At 40.4% G+C, this 13,999-nt stretch overlaps 1 protein-coding gene across 2 annotated transcripts in view; it reads right to left on the reverse strand.

Moving 5' to 3' along the window:
• The window catches only part of PIK3C2A (phosphatidylinositol-4-phosphate 3-kinase catalytic subunit type 2 alpha), a 113,361-nt gene that overhangs the window by 35,920 nt on the left and 63,442 nt on the right, over positions 1 to 13,999 (reverse strand). For both annotated transcript variants that reach the window (XM_075928066.2, XM_075928065.2), the window contains exons 14-21: positions 8,332 to 8,443; positions 7,928 to 8,070; positions 7,155 to 7,343; positions 6,427 to 6,520; positions 4,539 to 4,633; positions 3,977 to 4,157; positions 3,333 to 3,437; positions 10 to 102 (exon numbers count right to left, since the gene is read on the reverse strand). In XM_075928066.2, coding sequence (XP_075784181.1) covers positions 10 to 102; positions 3,333 to 3,437; positions 3,977 to 4,157; positions 4,539 to 4,633; positions 6,427 to 6,520; positions 7,155 to 7,343; positions 7,928 to 8,070; positions 8,332 to 8,443 — 1,012 coding nt within the window. The remainder of the gene's footprint in view (positions 1 to 9; positions 103 to 3,332; positions 3,438 to 3,976; positions 4,158 to 4,538; positions 4,634 to 6,426; positions 6,521 to 7,154; positions 7,344 to 7,927; positions 8,071 to 8,331; positions 8,444 to 13,999) is intronic.

Genomic DNA, 13,999 nt, shown 5'->3' on the forward strand with positions numbered 1-13,999 from the left:
AAGGCTTACTTTAAACATAACATTAATTTCTTCTCCCAGAGGATCTGCATTCACCAATGTAACTTTTAGTGGTACTGCATTAGAATTGAAGAAGGAACATGCCTGCAAGTACATTACAGTTTAATCATTAGCAGGATAGTGACTGATAACACTGTTGGCTTTCAAATCCGATAGAATACTAATAGTTTGCAGATGAGTTTTAAAATTGCTAGCATGCCTCAAAGTTTCTAATATTTGGAATGTTTGCCCATCCTATGAACAGTGCAGATTCTGAGATCAATGAATTGGCAATATATCACAGAGTAGAGTCTATAGTGTGCTTGATCTCAAACACCCATTCCTGAGAGCATCAGACAGCCAGTAACTAAATTTTGGTGCTTTTGTGAGTCTAAGATTTTTAAATTGTGATGACAATATTTAATCACTCATATCTGACCTATATATTTAAAAATTAAAATGTTTCATTCCTCCCTGATTCACCACTCTATAAGTCTAATACATTGGAATGGAGTTTAATCTTCCAAATACTTATCTATTGAATGCTCAGTTCTGACATGCCTGCTAATTAATAGTAATGACTACATTCCTCATTTTGGTCACTCGGCCTCTTCCCTAACAATGTCTTCTACAAATAATTACCATAACATTTTATTGGCATACATATTAAAATACGCCAGTAATATTTATATAGAACTTGAAATAAATTTAAAAAAAATTAAATAGATTGTTCTGCAGTTTGGAATCATGAAATGTTCAGCATTTTCCAGAAGTCTGCATTCTATTTCCCAATATATAGTTGCAGGGCTGCAGAGAGCTTTTGGGGGGCCCTTAAGTGGGGTGTCAGACTGCTTGCCCCATGCAAGCAACACTGGCTCCTGGTCCAGAGAGCTAGGCTCAGCTCCCTGCAACACTGGATCCTGGTCCAGAGAGCTAGGCTCAGCTTCCTGGCTCTAGGTGTTGCAACCTATCAGGCAGGGTCACAATGCCACACAAATACCAGTGCATGGTGCGGTGACTGTGTCAGGTTGCAATGCCACTTGCGCTGCTCTTTTTGCCCCTCCCTCTTGGTGGCCTTATATGATGGACACATCTATTATCCTGATTTTGGTGGGATAAACATGCCCCAAGGAAAACACACCCATGCCTCTCCCCAGATGCTTTCACAACATCTTGGATAGTCTGGGCCTTTAGACAAAAACTACTACATCTGAACATCTATGGACTAGAGAGACAGAGCAGTCTCCATTTGCACCAGGATTATGGGATTTACTCCCTTTACCATCAGTTTGACAACAAATGGCATAAAGTCCATGCAGGTATTCAGGCTTTCAGCAAGGAAATAGTGGGTAATACATCTGCTTACTGTGGCCAGGAACCCCTTAACTTTTTTTGTATACATGCCAGTATGGCAAGATAGGATATTTTCTAAAACGAAATAAATAAAAAAAGAGGGGATAGACAGTCTAACTGAAGCAGCTATTCCAAGTTGAATTTATTACTGCCCCTGAACTGTAAGTTTGAGATATGAAGAGAATACAAATTTAGAGTTTTCTCCTGTGTCAGCTTCCTACTTTCTACTGATTATGTAAATGTGGTTCCTTCAATACACCTTCTCCACCAGGTCCCTCGTAGAGATTAGGACCAACGTTCAGTACATGCAAGCATGCTTTGATATTAATTTATTCAACAGTTTTACAGCTTGCCATTTGTCTCCCCCACACTCACTAGAATCTTGTAACAGCAGCTTCCTCCCCCAAATTCTAGTTTGCTGGTTTTCTATTTAAGTGTCAGAAATGTTAAAGCTTATACAATTTCTGAGATCGGTCCTCTTTTCGCAGCATGCAATTCAGAACTTGAGTGTTTTCTTGTCCCAGCCAGCATTCTGCTTGCATTTATACTTTCAGCCTCATAAGGGAATGGAATTATAACCTATTTTACCACCTTAATATATAGTACGCAGTGTGTAAATGTTGTACTATTAAGCATGCAATATGGTGTATGCAATTTGTGCTTCAAAGGCTTTGAAGACTGTTGGACCTTGCACATATTTTGCTGTTGAGCATGTATCCCCTCCCTTCAACAACCCACTAACTAGCCTTCCCAGTTGCATAAAACCACCTTTGCCTCCCTACCATTGAGTATCTGAGGATCACATTGTCACACAGCTGCCTAGTTCCATCACAATATATCCTTCAAAATATTAACAGCCAGTCTTGTACATTGTTTTCCTTTGACCATAGCTGGTAGCAGTCTAACTGGTCGATTCACATGCTTTGAGTGCAGGGATAGGGTCCAGAGTGAGGATTGGGCCACATCTGATGAGGTTCAACAAGGACAAGTGCAGAGTCCTGCCCTTGGGATGGAAGAATCCCAAGCACTGTTACAGGCTGGGGACCAAATGGCTAAACAGTTCAGCAGAAAAGGACCTGGGCATTACAGTGGATGAGAAGCTGGATATGAGTCAACAGTGTGTCCTTGTAGCCAAGAAGGTTAATGGCATGCTGGGGTGCATCAGGAGAAGCATTGCCAGCAGACCTAGAGAAGTTATTATTCCCTTTTATTTGGCAGTGATGAGGCCACATCTGGAGTATTGTGTCCAGTTCTCGACCCCCGGACTATCGAAAGGATGTGGACACATTGGAGAGGGTCCAGCAGAGGGCAAACAAAATGATTAGGAAGCTGGAGCACATGACCTATGAGGAGAGGCAGAGGGATTGGGGCTATTCTCAGTAGTGACGGATGGCACAACGAGGAGCAATGGTCTCAAGTTACAGTGGGGGAGGTCTAGGTTGTGTATTAGGAAAAACTATTTCACTAGGAGGGTGGTGAAGTACTGGAATGGGTTACCTAAGGTGGTGGTGGAGGAATCTCCATCCCTACAGGTTTTAACAAAGCACTGGCTGGGATGATTTAGTTGGGGTTGGTCCTGCTTTGGGCAGGGGGCTGGACTCGAACTCCTGAGGTCTCTTCCAATCCTAGGATTCTATGAATTTTCTTCTGTTATTGCACAACGTTTTATGATTTTCATGTAGGACCAGGTCCCTGCTGCTAAATAACGAAAGCTCCACTGGGTTCTGATGAAGCAGAAAATTAGTAAAGGTCATCCTTAAGTCAGGCCTTGGTCTGGCTGTACACTAAATATTGCCATAACTGTCGTCTCTCTGCTCAATTAATTTTATTGTCTGGTTCTAAAGGCTCTTTTTTAATAAAAGTTTCCCCACCAATGTAACACTTCTCATATATATATATATGAAGTATTCCTTTCTACAGGTTGAGCATTTCCAGGAATTGCAAGCATGCAATGTTGATTTAAAAATCTTTCCATACTGTACCTTGACATTTAATTCTTTTGCTACAAGGCTGGGATTGAGGGGTAAACGGCATTTCTTCTTTATGAAAAAGGACTGTATACGTTCCATACCACTTTGCAGGACAACCTGAGAAGCAAAAATGCAAAACTGACACTCATCCATTAAAATATCTACAGGGAAATTTCTGACAAGCAAAGTAATTATGCAGAATAGCACAGCCAATGCCCTAATTCCTGAAGAGTACCATAGGATTTTAAATGATCACAGTAATCATTTCTATTTTATTTATTCAAAAAACATAACCACATCAATACAGCCCTAATACCATCCACGTGAAATTTGTCCATACTGATAAATGCTACCACCTCGGTCTATAAAATTATATAGAGCTAGCAAGGCCAAATGGGGCCAAATTCTGTAGAAATATCAATTTATTCCATTGCTATTTCCTCTCGCAACCACTCCTCCCACACAGCTCTGGTTAACAGTTGAAGACTAGTGATTACCAAAATGTGTTGATTTTTTAATAATTATTCTGTTGAAACACATCTTACTATACTTTTATACAGGGCTGTACTGAATTTCAAAGTAAATTTGCTCAGCTTTAAAATTTAAGTCAGATGTATCCCCCGTAACACATAATATTAAAAGTTAAGCTTACGCACCTGTCTAGAAGATCCACTTGTTTGTTTTACTTTTTCTGCTATCACTCCCAAAAGCTGTACCATTCTGGTCTGCTTCTCCAGCTCTTCCCTTAGCCCTTTCCCACAGACTGAGAGGAAGGCACCAAGAATATGCTCATACTTTACCCCAAACTTTGCATCATGTAGGGTATCCTTCAGAAGCCTGAAATAGCAGATATTTAAGTTACTATTTTGTAGGAAAAACTACTATTTCCTCTCTAAAGGGAACATTTTGGATGAGTTAAATAGCAAACCCTTTTTAAAAAGTCTGTTAAGTGACATTGCACAGCGCTGAGCATGCACACACATACATACAGTTACTGATTTACAGAAAGTAACACAATTTTGATATTTGTGTGTTTGATTCCTGTGGATTCATTTGGTCTCCTTAAAAGGAACACTATCTTTTGCACATAACCCCAACCTGATGTAACATTCATTGATCTATCACTCACGAAAGAAAATGTAGTATTTAGACAGCATATTACTTTGTTCTGAAGACATCAATATTACTGTACTTATATAATGAAAGAAATGTTCTTACCAATACATATAGTGTGCTATTCGAATATTTCCTAATGCCCGGGTCAAAATGAATCTGAATAAAGAGCTGTCTAGGTAGGTTTCATACTTCAATGCCTAAATGCAAGAAAATTAGTCAATTTTTAGATTAGATCAGTGGATTTCAAACTACAGGTTGTGACTCAGTACAGGGTCATGGAATGTCAGGCACTGGGTCACATTGCTGCAGGGTGATCAGGTGATCAGTGGAACTGCTAAAGGCAGGCTACTTGCCAGCCCTGGCACTGCAGACTGTGTTGTGCCCAAGAAGTGGCCAGCATGAGACCTGGCCCCTAGGTGGGGGAAGAGCATATAGTGCCTGCCTTAGCACCCCCTGCTGCACCAGTGACCGGGGGGCTGCTCACGGTAAGTCCCTCCTGTCCTCCCTAAGCTGCAGCCCCTTCCTACACCCCAAACTTTCATCCTCAGCCCCACCCTGAACCCACACTCTAATCAAATTACGGATCACTGACAACAATTTTCTTCAACTGGGTCATTAGAAAATTTTTTGACAACTACTGGATTGGATTAAACATTCCCTTTAGTTGTTTCGGGAGGGCGGGGAGAAGGGGGGATACCTATACAATTTAAAGTGCAGTGATGGCCAAAGGATCTTGAAGGGTCCAGAGCAGAATAAACCCATGAGATCTGAGTATTATTGAAAATAGGTAAAAGTTAGATGACTGAAAAACTAAATTTAACACAGACACCTGAAGGGTATGTTTCATAAATATGGACTATATATTACAATAAATTATCAAGGCTGTAAGATGACATTTTGTGCCCCCACCCCTACTCAGAAAACTTCAAACTGTCAAAATAAATATCTGCCCAAATGTACCTTGTCATTAACCTATTGCCTTTTAAGTTCACTCCTTTGCTTTCTGCTCAATAAATAAACTTATGCAATTTATATGGGATATAAGACTGCCTGGTTTGTCACACAAGACCCTTAAATTGTATCTCTATTGTTTAGCGTTTCCAATTCATCTTATTGTGGTGTTTCCCTCTCCAGTGGCTCTGTATACATATCTGTCTGGTTTGAGACAAAAGCAAACAAAACCAAACCCACCCCACTTGCCATTTCTACATTTTTGTGTTTTATATTGTAAGAGGCCATCATTACTCTCTTCTCATACTACTATGAGATGGCCTTGATCTGGAGGCACAGATTAACTCCACACTTAGATAATATGGATAGAAAAAGAATTAAAGATTGAAAAAGATACAAGGTGTAAAACTGATCTCCCTTGATTATATGATAAACAGCTACCAGTGTGTCTCAGTTCCTTCTTTCAGCAGCTATGCTCAAGAATTCATGCAAAGATAGGACAATTGGTCTGTTTCAACTCAATTCTAGAAACACATGTTAAGAAATAAAATTAACTTTGGAGGAATTACTTCAAGTGGTTTAACGCTTTACAGGACCCTCTCAGTCAAAGAAAAATGGGGGGAAAAACAACCTTAGTATTGCAACAGAAACCTGAAAGGTTGGCTGGCTTAATATGAAAGATAAAACAAGTTTAAGGCTCTACTGGTAACACATGGCAAATGCTGGAGATGCTAGTTTCATTATATGCGAATTTATATTTTGTTTCATTGTGTGTTTGCCTTTTATATAAAAAGTAAAAATAAAGTTGTACATAGATGTGTCACACGTATATAGAAAGTGCTAGTATAATTCTTTTTGTTTTACTTAAATTGCTTAGTTTACATACTGGGTTATTTAAAATTATATATAGCACCTCCCTGTATCTATGGTAACACTAATAAAAAGCACCCAACTGTATATTTTGGGTACTAAGCACCAAAAATAATTTTAAGAGTTCTAATATTGGAAAATGAACAAAAGGGTAAGCAATAAATGTCACCTGCACAAATTGGGGAAGAAAATCTGTCAACTCATCATCACTTATTGCCTCAATCCAGTTCACAGCTGTGGTTCGTACTTTCTGATCTGCAAACCTACAAAAGCATCACAAGTACATTACTTGTTTTTATCAGCAGAGACATGCATGAAACACCAAGTCTCAGGAGCTAACTTTTTTATTGTAATAGTTCTTGCATGCCCCCTAATATCAGGCCCTCTACATACAAAAGCATGTACATACTGAGGTGCAGGGATGCCCATCTCTAACTATTATTTTAGCACCTATCTTAAATAGCAAACCCTTAATCTCATATTAAAGGGATAGATTTGAGGTCAGTCTACTCTTGTAACATCACAGTAGGACATTGATTTGGCTGAGTTTAATCAGAAATTAAATCAGCTTTTGAAAGACAGACAAAAGCTGAGGAGGTTTTTGATATAAAAATGTAGGCTATATTTTACAAAACAAGAAAATTCAATCCTCCTATGAATCATCGTTCAGAAGTCTTCTATTGGTAACCAAACCTTTTATGTGCACTTTTTAAATGATAAATCTGTTTAATAGCTACTGCTAACCATGAGTGTCAAGGAGATAATTTAAATCAATGGAGACCATAGCTTGTAAAAAAATTACAGAATGCAGTGGAAATCATTTAAAATATATTTTTCAGTACCCTACAAAACCGGTAAATTGTGCTTTTCTTTCTATAATTCATAGAGTTCACTTACTTTGAATCTAGTAGTTCCAGTGCAGTCAAAGGAGGTAGTGGAGGCCACTGCTGAAGCAGTGAGTATATCTCAGGCAGACTTCCCCAGTCCCAGTGTGGGGCACTAGCTAATATTTTTGGAAGGCTGTTTTCATGTCCATGGCAATAATGTCGCTTCTCCCACAAAAACTCTTTATCTCCCTTTGATAGCCTGCAGATAGTCCAAACAACAGTTTAGTTTATAACAATTATTGTTACTCTGAAGAAAACCAAAGCAGTTGCCAAAGGGACATACCGGTAAGTCACTTCATCTACCTCTGAGACTGAATACAACCTAAACATTTCAAGAAGGTAGTCAGGAAGGTGCTGCAGAAATGGGAGATTGTTGCTCAAAGCAATTACAACTTTATTGCTTTAAGTTTCACCAGAAATTGAACAGGGCAATGTTCCAAATGCCATACTTCAATGTTAGTTCAGCACAGATGACAGGAAGACTGCCTCCTACAATATCCTAATTTCTCCCAGTGATTTTGAAACGTATTAACTGTTCTGTAAAAGTTAACTTACTAAATAAATAAAAATTTGGTCCCTTTTTGTCAGTTTTACTGAAACTTCAAAAATGAGAACTGCACACCTAAATCCAAGCACACAAGTCTCATTTGTGTAAAGGAAAGGGAGCATATTTGGCTGTAAACTGTCAGCCTTTAGTAAGGAGGACACATTATGTATTTATTTCCCTCTCCACAGAGTTGCTTACATGTAAAAAGATAAAATCACACAAATAGATGAACATACCCGAGGGTGCCATCTTTAGCAAGAATAGCAAGAAGACGCTCCTTTACATTTTTTTCCAAAGTTTCTACTGAACGATGTACCAAACCGGTTGCAGCTTGAGGCACTTTGTATACAATATCAAAAGCCAGAGAGGGAAAATCAACCTGAAAAATTAAAACAGAAGGCCATTTTAAAAAGCTTTCAGAAAGCTGAAAAGCTTCCTGAACACTGAACTACTGCATCAGGGGTCAATGATCACTGTTTTTATATTATTATTTTGGTTTGGCATCACCTACTATTGCCTGCAGAGTGAAGAGGCTTTCCCCCCGCCCTCAGCAATATCAATCTATTTCTGACGACAAAATTCTTGCTTACAGCATTCAAAACAAAACACTTAACTGAAAATCAGGAAAAAAAAATACTACCTGCAGTACTATTCTTTCCATGAGATTTCCTCTTTTATGGGTAGTTGCTGATGCAGGAATCACATGTGATGAAGTCCAAAGGTGTAACAACTTAGTTCCGCAAGTTAACAAACTAAGAAAACAAAGAGAAAAAAGCACACAATATTTCAGTCACTACATCTTGTGCCTACTCCTCAAAAAGTTAGTGAAAAACATCAAAATCTGGAAAACAGATCAAACACCTATGAGAAAATAATGGTAACTCACAAAATATGAAACATTAATTTGCTTTATCTGCATAATTTAAATGGACTATCAATAGGTTTACTATAATGGCAAAAATTTCGTCTCAGAATATAGATGGCCTGCTCTCACTTGAGAACAAGTAACAAATGATAACATTCCTTGAAAGAGAAAGCTTTTTTATTCCAGAGATATTCTATATTAAGCTTTCGGACTCAGACAATGTGGGAAAGCATGCCATTTGTAGGCAATTATGATTCTGAGCAGCCAAAACAATGAATATGATCACTACTAATAATTTTTTCTTCTGCATGTTCATTTATCTCCCATATTTATTTTCTAAGTTCTCAAAATACTTACATCTGCAAGCAACTCTAAGCCTGCAGAGGCAGTTCAGTACTGAAATAGTAGACTTGACTAAACTCCACCCCCCTCCCCCAGACAAATAACATGGAACACAGGTTGCCCATGTGGGGCGACTAAAGATTTCAGACAAAATCAATATATTCTACAAGCGGCAATCCTACACCAACAAGGGGGTAGGACTAGGGATTTTTCATCTCTAGAATCTATGATTTTATCAAACCACATACAATTGGTGTAACTGCAGATGCAAAATTTGCTAATAGCTTCACATTACTACTAACCAATTATAATTAGTATGCGTCACTGCAATTCTAGGTTTACATAAGAATTACATTACTAGGTCAAACCGAAGGTCCGTCTAGCCTAGTACCCTGTCCTCTGACAGTGATCAATGCCAGATGCCCGAGGGGGAATGAACATAACAGATATCATCAAGTGATTCACCCCCTCTTGCCTATTCCCAGCTTCTGAGAAACAGAGGCTAGGGACACCATTCCTGCACCACCTGGCTAATAGCCATTGATGGACCTGTCCTTCATGAATTCATCTTGTTCTTTTTTGAACCCTGTTAAAGTCCTGGTCTTCACTACATCCTTAGGCAAGGAGCTCCACAGGTTGACTATATGTTGTGTGAAGAAATACCTCCTTTTGTTGTGGGTTTGTTTGCTACCTATTAATGTCATTTGGTGACTCCTAAGTTCTTGTGTTACAAGAACAAATAAATAACCTTTCCTATTTGTTCCACATCAACCATGATTTTATAGGCCTCTATCATATCCCCCCCTTAGTCTTGTCTTTTCTAAGATGAACAGTCCTGTTTTATTAATCTCTCCTCATATGGCAGCCATTCCATACCCTTAATCATGTCCGTTGCCCTTTTCTTAACTTTTTCCAATTCCAAGATGTGTCTTTTGGGATGAGGCAGCTACATCTGCACACAGTATTCAAAATGTGTGTTACCATGGATTTTTATAGATGCAACAAGGTATTCTCTGTCTTATTCTCTAACCCTTCCTTAATGATTCCTAACATTGCTTTCTTTACTGACTGCTGCTGCACACTGAGTGGATGTTTTCAGAGAACTATCTACAATGACTCCAAGATCTCAGAGATCTGACAGTGTGTTGTGCATTGTACAGAACAGATCATTCCTGCCTCAAGTAGTCTAAAATAATTATTCAGTCAATCCAGTTTAATTTCATGAATTAAAAATTAATTAATTCAGGAGACCATCAAGCCTTCAGTATGTTGATGGAAAGCAGCTGGGACAAAGAACAGGAGGAGAAGAGGCAGTCTTTATTAATATAATGCTCATAATACAACAAAACAAAACCAGCAACAAAACCATGCATCTAATTATATGGTGCCACTGAAGAACAAATGAACACAGATCTAGTCCTTTTTAAAGAGTACACAGTATTCTTTGTAGTACCCTTATGTGGTAGCAAAAATGGGAGAGCTGTATCTATTCCAAACCCTCACTTCATCACAAGTGCTTCCAATCTGGCTTCAGAGTCTCACAGCACAGTAATGACCTTAGATTCTTCAGTGTTCTAGTTAGCAGCAATTTTTAGATCCCTTTGTTATTGATGTTATATGAAAATGCAGCTGGAGTATTTGGCTTGTGTCCTCAAGTACCCTGGCCTGCATTCAACTGTAGTAATCCACGGCTAGCAGAGACTGACATTTCTACATCCAGCGTATGCATGTTATTCACCCAAATTCGGCACAACATTCTTTCAGATCCTTGTGCTTCCGGGAGCTGAAATAGTTTTCACCAGTGAAGTATCCATCTCTGCTCTTTACATTGTTGATAGGATTCTCTCCAACTAGCACAACATTAAGATACAATTAAACTGACAACTTGATGTTCAGGTGTATACAAGTACTGTCCTATTTGGTAAAACTTCGATGCATGCTCACAGGACTCCAGCTCCTCAGCTGTTTAATGGCAGTTGTGTCCTTAACAATAAGGGCTCCTCAGGTAGCACACAATCACTCTAATGCATCGTCCCCTCATGAACGGTGCTGCAGTTTGAATTCCTGTGCTGCAGAGATTTCCAGCTGCTAGAATGGTATCAGAGTAGGTCTATGCTGTGATAAAACAGCTGCCACACCAAGTATCACAGTCCAGGTCAGCTGGTTTGAGCTCCGGAGCTAAAAAATGGCAGCGCAGCCAGAGTCCAATTGTCTATACTGCAATTTTATAGCCCAAACCCTGCAAGCCTGAGTCAGCTAACCCAGGACAGCCACAGGTGTTTTATTACAGTGTAGACATACACCTTTGTCAGCAACCTTAAGGGTAAGCTGAAGAAGTCAGCAAGCTGCTTCAAGCTGTGCCTGTAGACTAGTGTGGTGCAGGACAGCTCAGGATCAGCAGAGCACCAAGGTGACTGCATCCTCACTCATCAGCTTCCTCTAGGACAGTCTGGATCTGGGCCAATTTGTCAATGATGCAAAGCTTTTAAACATTTACCACTTTATCCTGACATGCCTTTAACTGCACTTCCTACACCCTGTATAAGTGATTTTAAATCCTATAACCCAGATTTGAATTAAGTCTGGTAAAGAATCTTTTGATTCTTCTTCCAGGACGCCTCTGAATATTCTCACCTCTGGAACTTCCTAGAGAGCACTATTGGCCACTTACCCTGCCCTCATGGAGGGTTCCAAGTGGCCCCAATTGCTTTCAACAGTTTCTGTTTAACAGCCAAAAGTTTAAAATTCAATGTTCAAAATGCTTCCCTTAGGTTTTTTAACTCTGCCCTTTCATACCTACTTTTGTTTATAGTTATATTTTAACTCAAAAGCAACAGTCTTAAAGAAAGGATTTATTTAAGGGAAAAAAATCACTGTCTGAATCAAAGACCATGAGGGTTGCCTCAAAAACCCTCCTCATGGTTAAGGGTCATCTAGTTGGTTAAAAACTGGCTCTGTGCAAGTCCAGTATTCATTTTTAGACTATAGCCCATGACTAAGACTATGGTAGCATTGCACTAGATATAGCTATGTCCTTCTTAGACAGTATCAGGTCCTTGAGCTTATCACTCAGTTCAGTGTCAAGTATCCAGATCAAGAACTAGGGACTGAAGATTTACTTGCTAAAGTAGTTTTGTGTCTAGTATTAACTGTACTAATGCCCTCAGATCTATACTGTCAAGTCCTTTGCAAGAAGAATTCAGCACTGTTGAACAGGCATGAATGTGCAGAGGGAACACGTTACTGGTACATAAGAACTGTCCTTTAAAAGCATACCCTAACAGTTTATACTTTCCTTTAAACCAACCTCAGATTATTTTACAGGAGGCCCCCAACTTGCGACCACTCGAGTTCCAACACTCCACACTTACAACCATTTTTGTAGTTGTGGAAGGGGCCAAAACCCCCCAACTTACGTCCTCGGCCTGCATTTACAATGGCACACAGCGCCTATCATAAATAAGGATTCGAGTTACGATGTCCCCAACTTGCGACGCTTCCCTGGGAACGGATTGCGTTGCAAGTCGGGGGACTCCTGTACTTAGGTCTCACAACTGTTTCACCGCCTACAACAGAGAAATCGCTGTTATGTGACTTTGAAACTGGAAAGCATTCAGTTAGTTTGTCTAATTGCCGAATGTAAATTAGTGAACCAGTAAACTTTTGCTAATGTGGAAAGGATAAGAACATAAGAACGGCCATACTGGGTCAGACCAAAGGTCCATCTAGCTCAGTATTCTGTCTACTGACAGTGGCCAATACCAGATATCCCAAAGGGAAGTAACTCAACAGGTAATCCTCATGTGATCCCTTCCCTGTCACCCATTTACAGATAAAGGCTAGGGACACCATTCCCACCCATCCTGGATAATAGCCAATGAAAAGTGATAAAAGTAATATTTGCTACTTGCAAACTATATGGGTATGTCTACACTACAGAGTTAGTTCGAACTAACTTAGTTCGAATTAGTTAATTCAAACTAAGCTAATTTGAACTAAAGCGTCTAGAACTAAAAACTAGTTCGAATTAGCGTTTTGCTAATTCAAACTAGCATGTCCACATTAAGTGGACCCTGAACAGGGCTTAAGGATGGCTGGAAGCAGTGCCGGCAGGGCATCAGAGGAGGACTTAGAGCGTGGAGCTGCTGTCTCAGGCTAGCCGAGGGCTGTGCTTAAAGGGACCCGACCCCCACCCCGGACAGACAGTTCTCGGGGTGCCCCGCTTGAAAACCAGTCCTGGCTTGGAGTGCCCGGAGTACCCACACTGGGCACATCACAGCACTCAGCCATCAGACTGGCTACACTTGCCGCAGGCTGCCATCTGGGGAGAGCGGGCAATTGGGGGGCTGCAGGAGAGCTTCCACCCCCAGAAGCCCGCAAAGCCAGCCTAGTCCTCCCCATCGGGGGCTCGTACCCCATTCCTCCCTCACCTCCTTCCACTTACCCTTCCCTAGCCCCCCTTCCTGATGTACAAAATAAAGGACAATTGTGTTAAAAATGGAATCTGTCTTTATTGAACAAAACTGGGGGAGACTGGGAAAAGGAGGTGGGAGAGGGGAAGAGAGAGGCTGGGAGAGGGGAGGGCAACTACAATGATCAGGGGTTGGGAACAGGTCCCATATGAAGAGAGGCTAAAGAGACTGGGACTTCTCAGCTTAAAAAAGAGGAGACCGAGGGGGGATAGGATAGAGGTCTCTAAAAGCAGGAGTTGGGTGGAGACGGTGCATCAAGAAAAGTTCTTCATTAGTTCCCATAAAGAAGGACTAGAGGACACCAAAGGAAAGGAATGGGTAGCAGGCTTCAAACTAACAACAGAAAGTTCTTCTTCACAAAGCAAAGAGTCAACCTGTGGAACTCCTTGCTGCAGGAGGCTGTGAAGGCTAGAACTAGAACAGAGTTTAAAGGGAAGTGAGATCAATTAATGGAAGTTGGGTCCATGGAGTGCTATTAGCCAGGGGGTAGGAGTGGAGTCCTTGCCCAAGGTTTGTGGAAGGCTGGAGAGGGATGGCACGAGACAAATGGCTTGGTCACTGTCTTTGGTCCATCCCCTCCAGGGTCCCTAGGGTTGGCCGCTGTTGGCAGACAGGCTACTGGGCTAGAT

This window comes from Pelodiscus sinensis, chromosome 5, assembly GCF_052426305.1.
Source record: "Pelodiscus sinensis isolate ZL-2025 chromosome 5, ASM5242630v1, whole genome shotgun sequence".
NCBI lineage: Eukaryota > Metazoa > Chordata > Testudines > Trionychidae > Pelodiscus > Pelodiscus sinensis.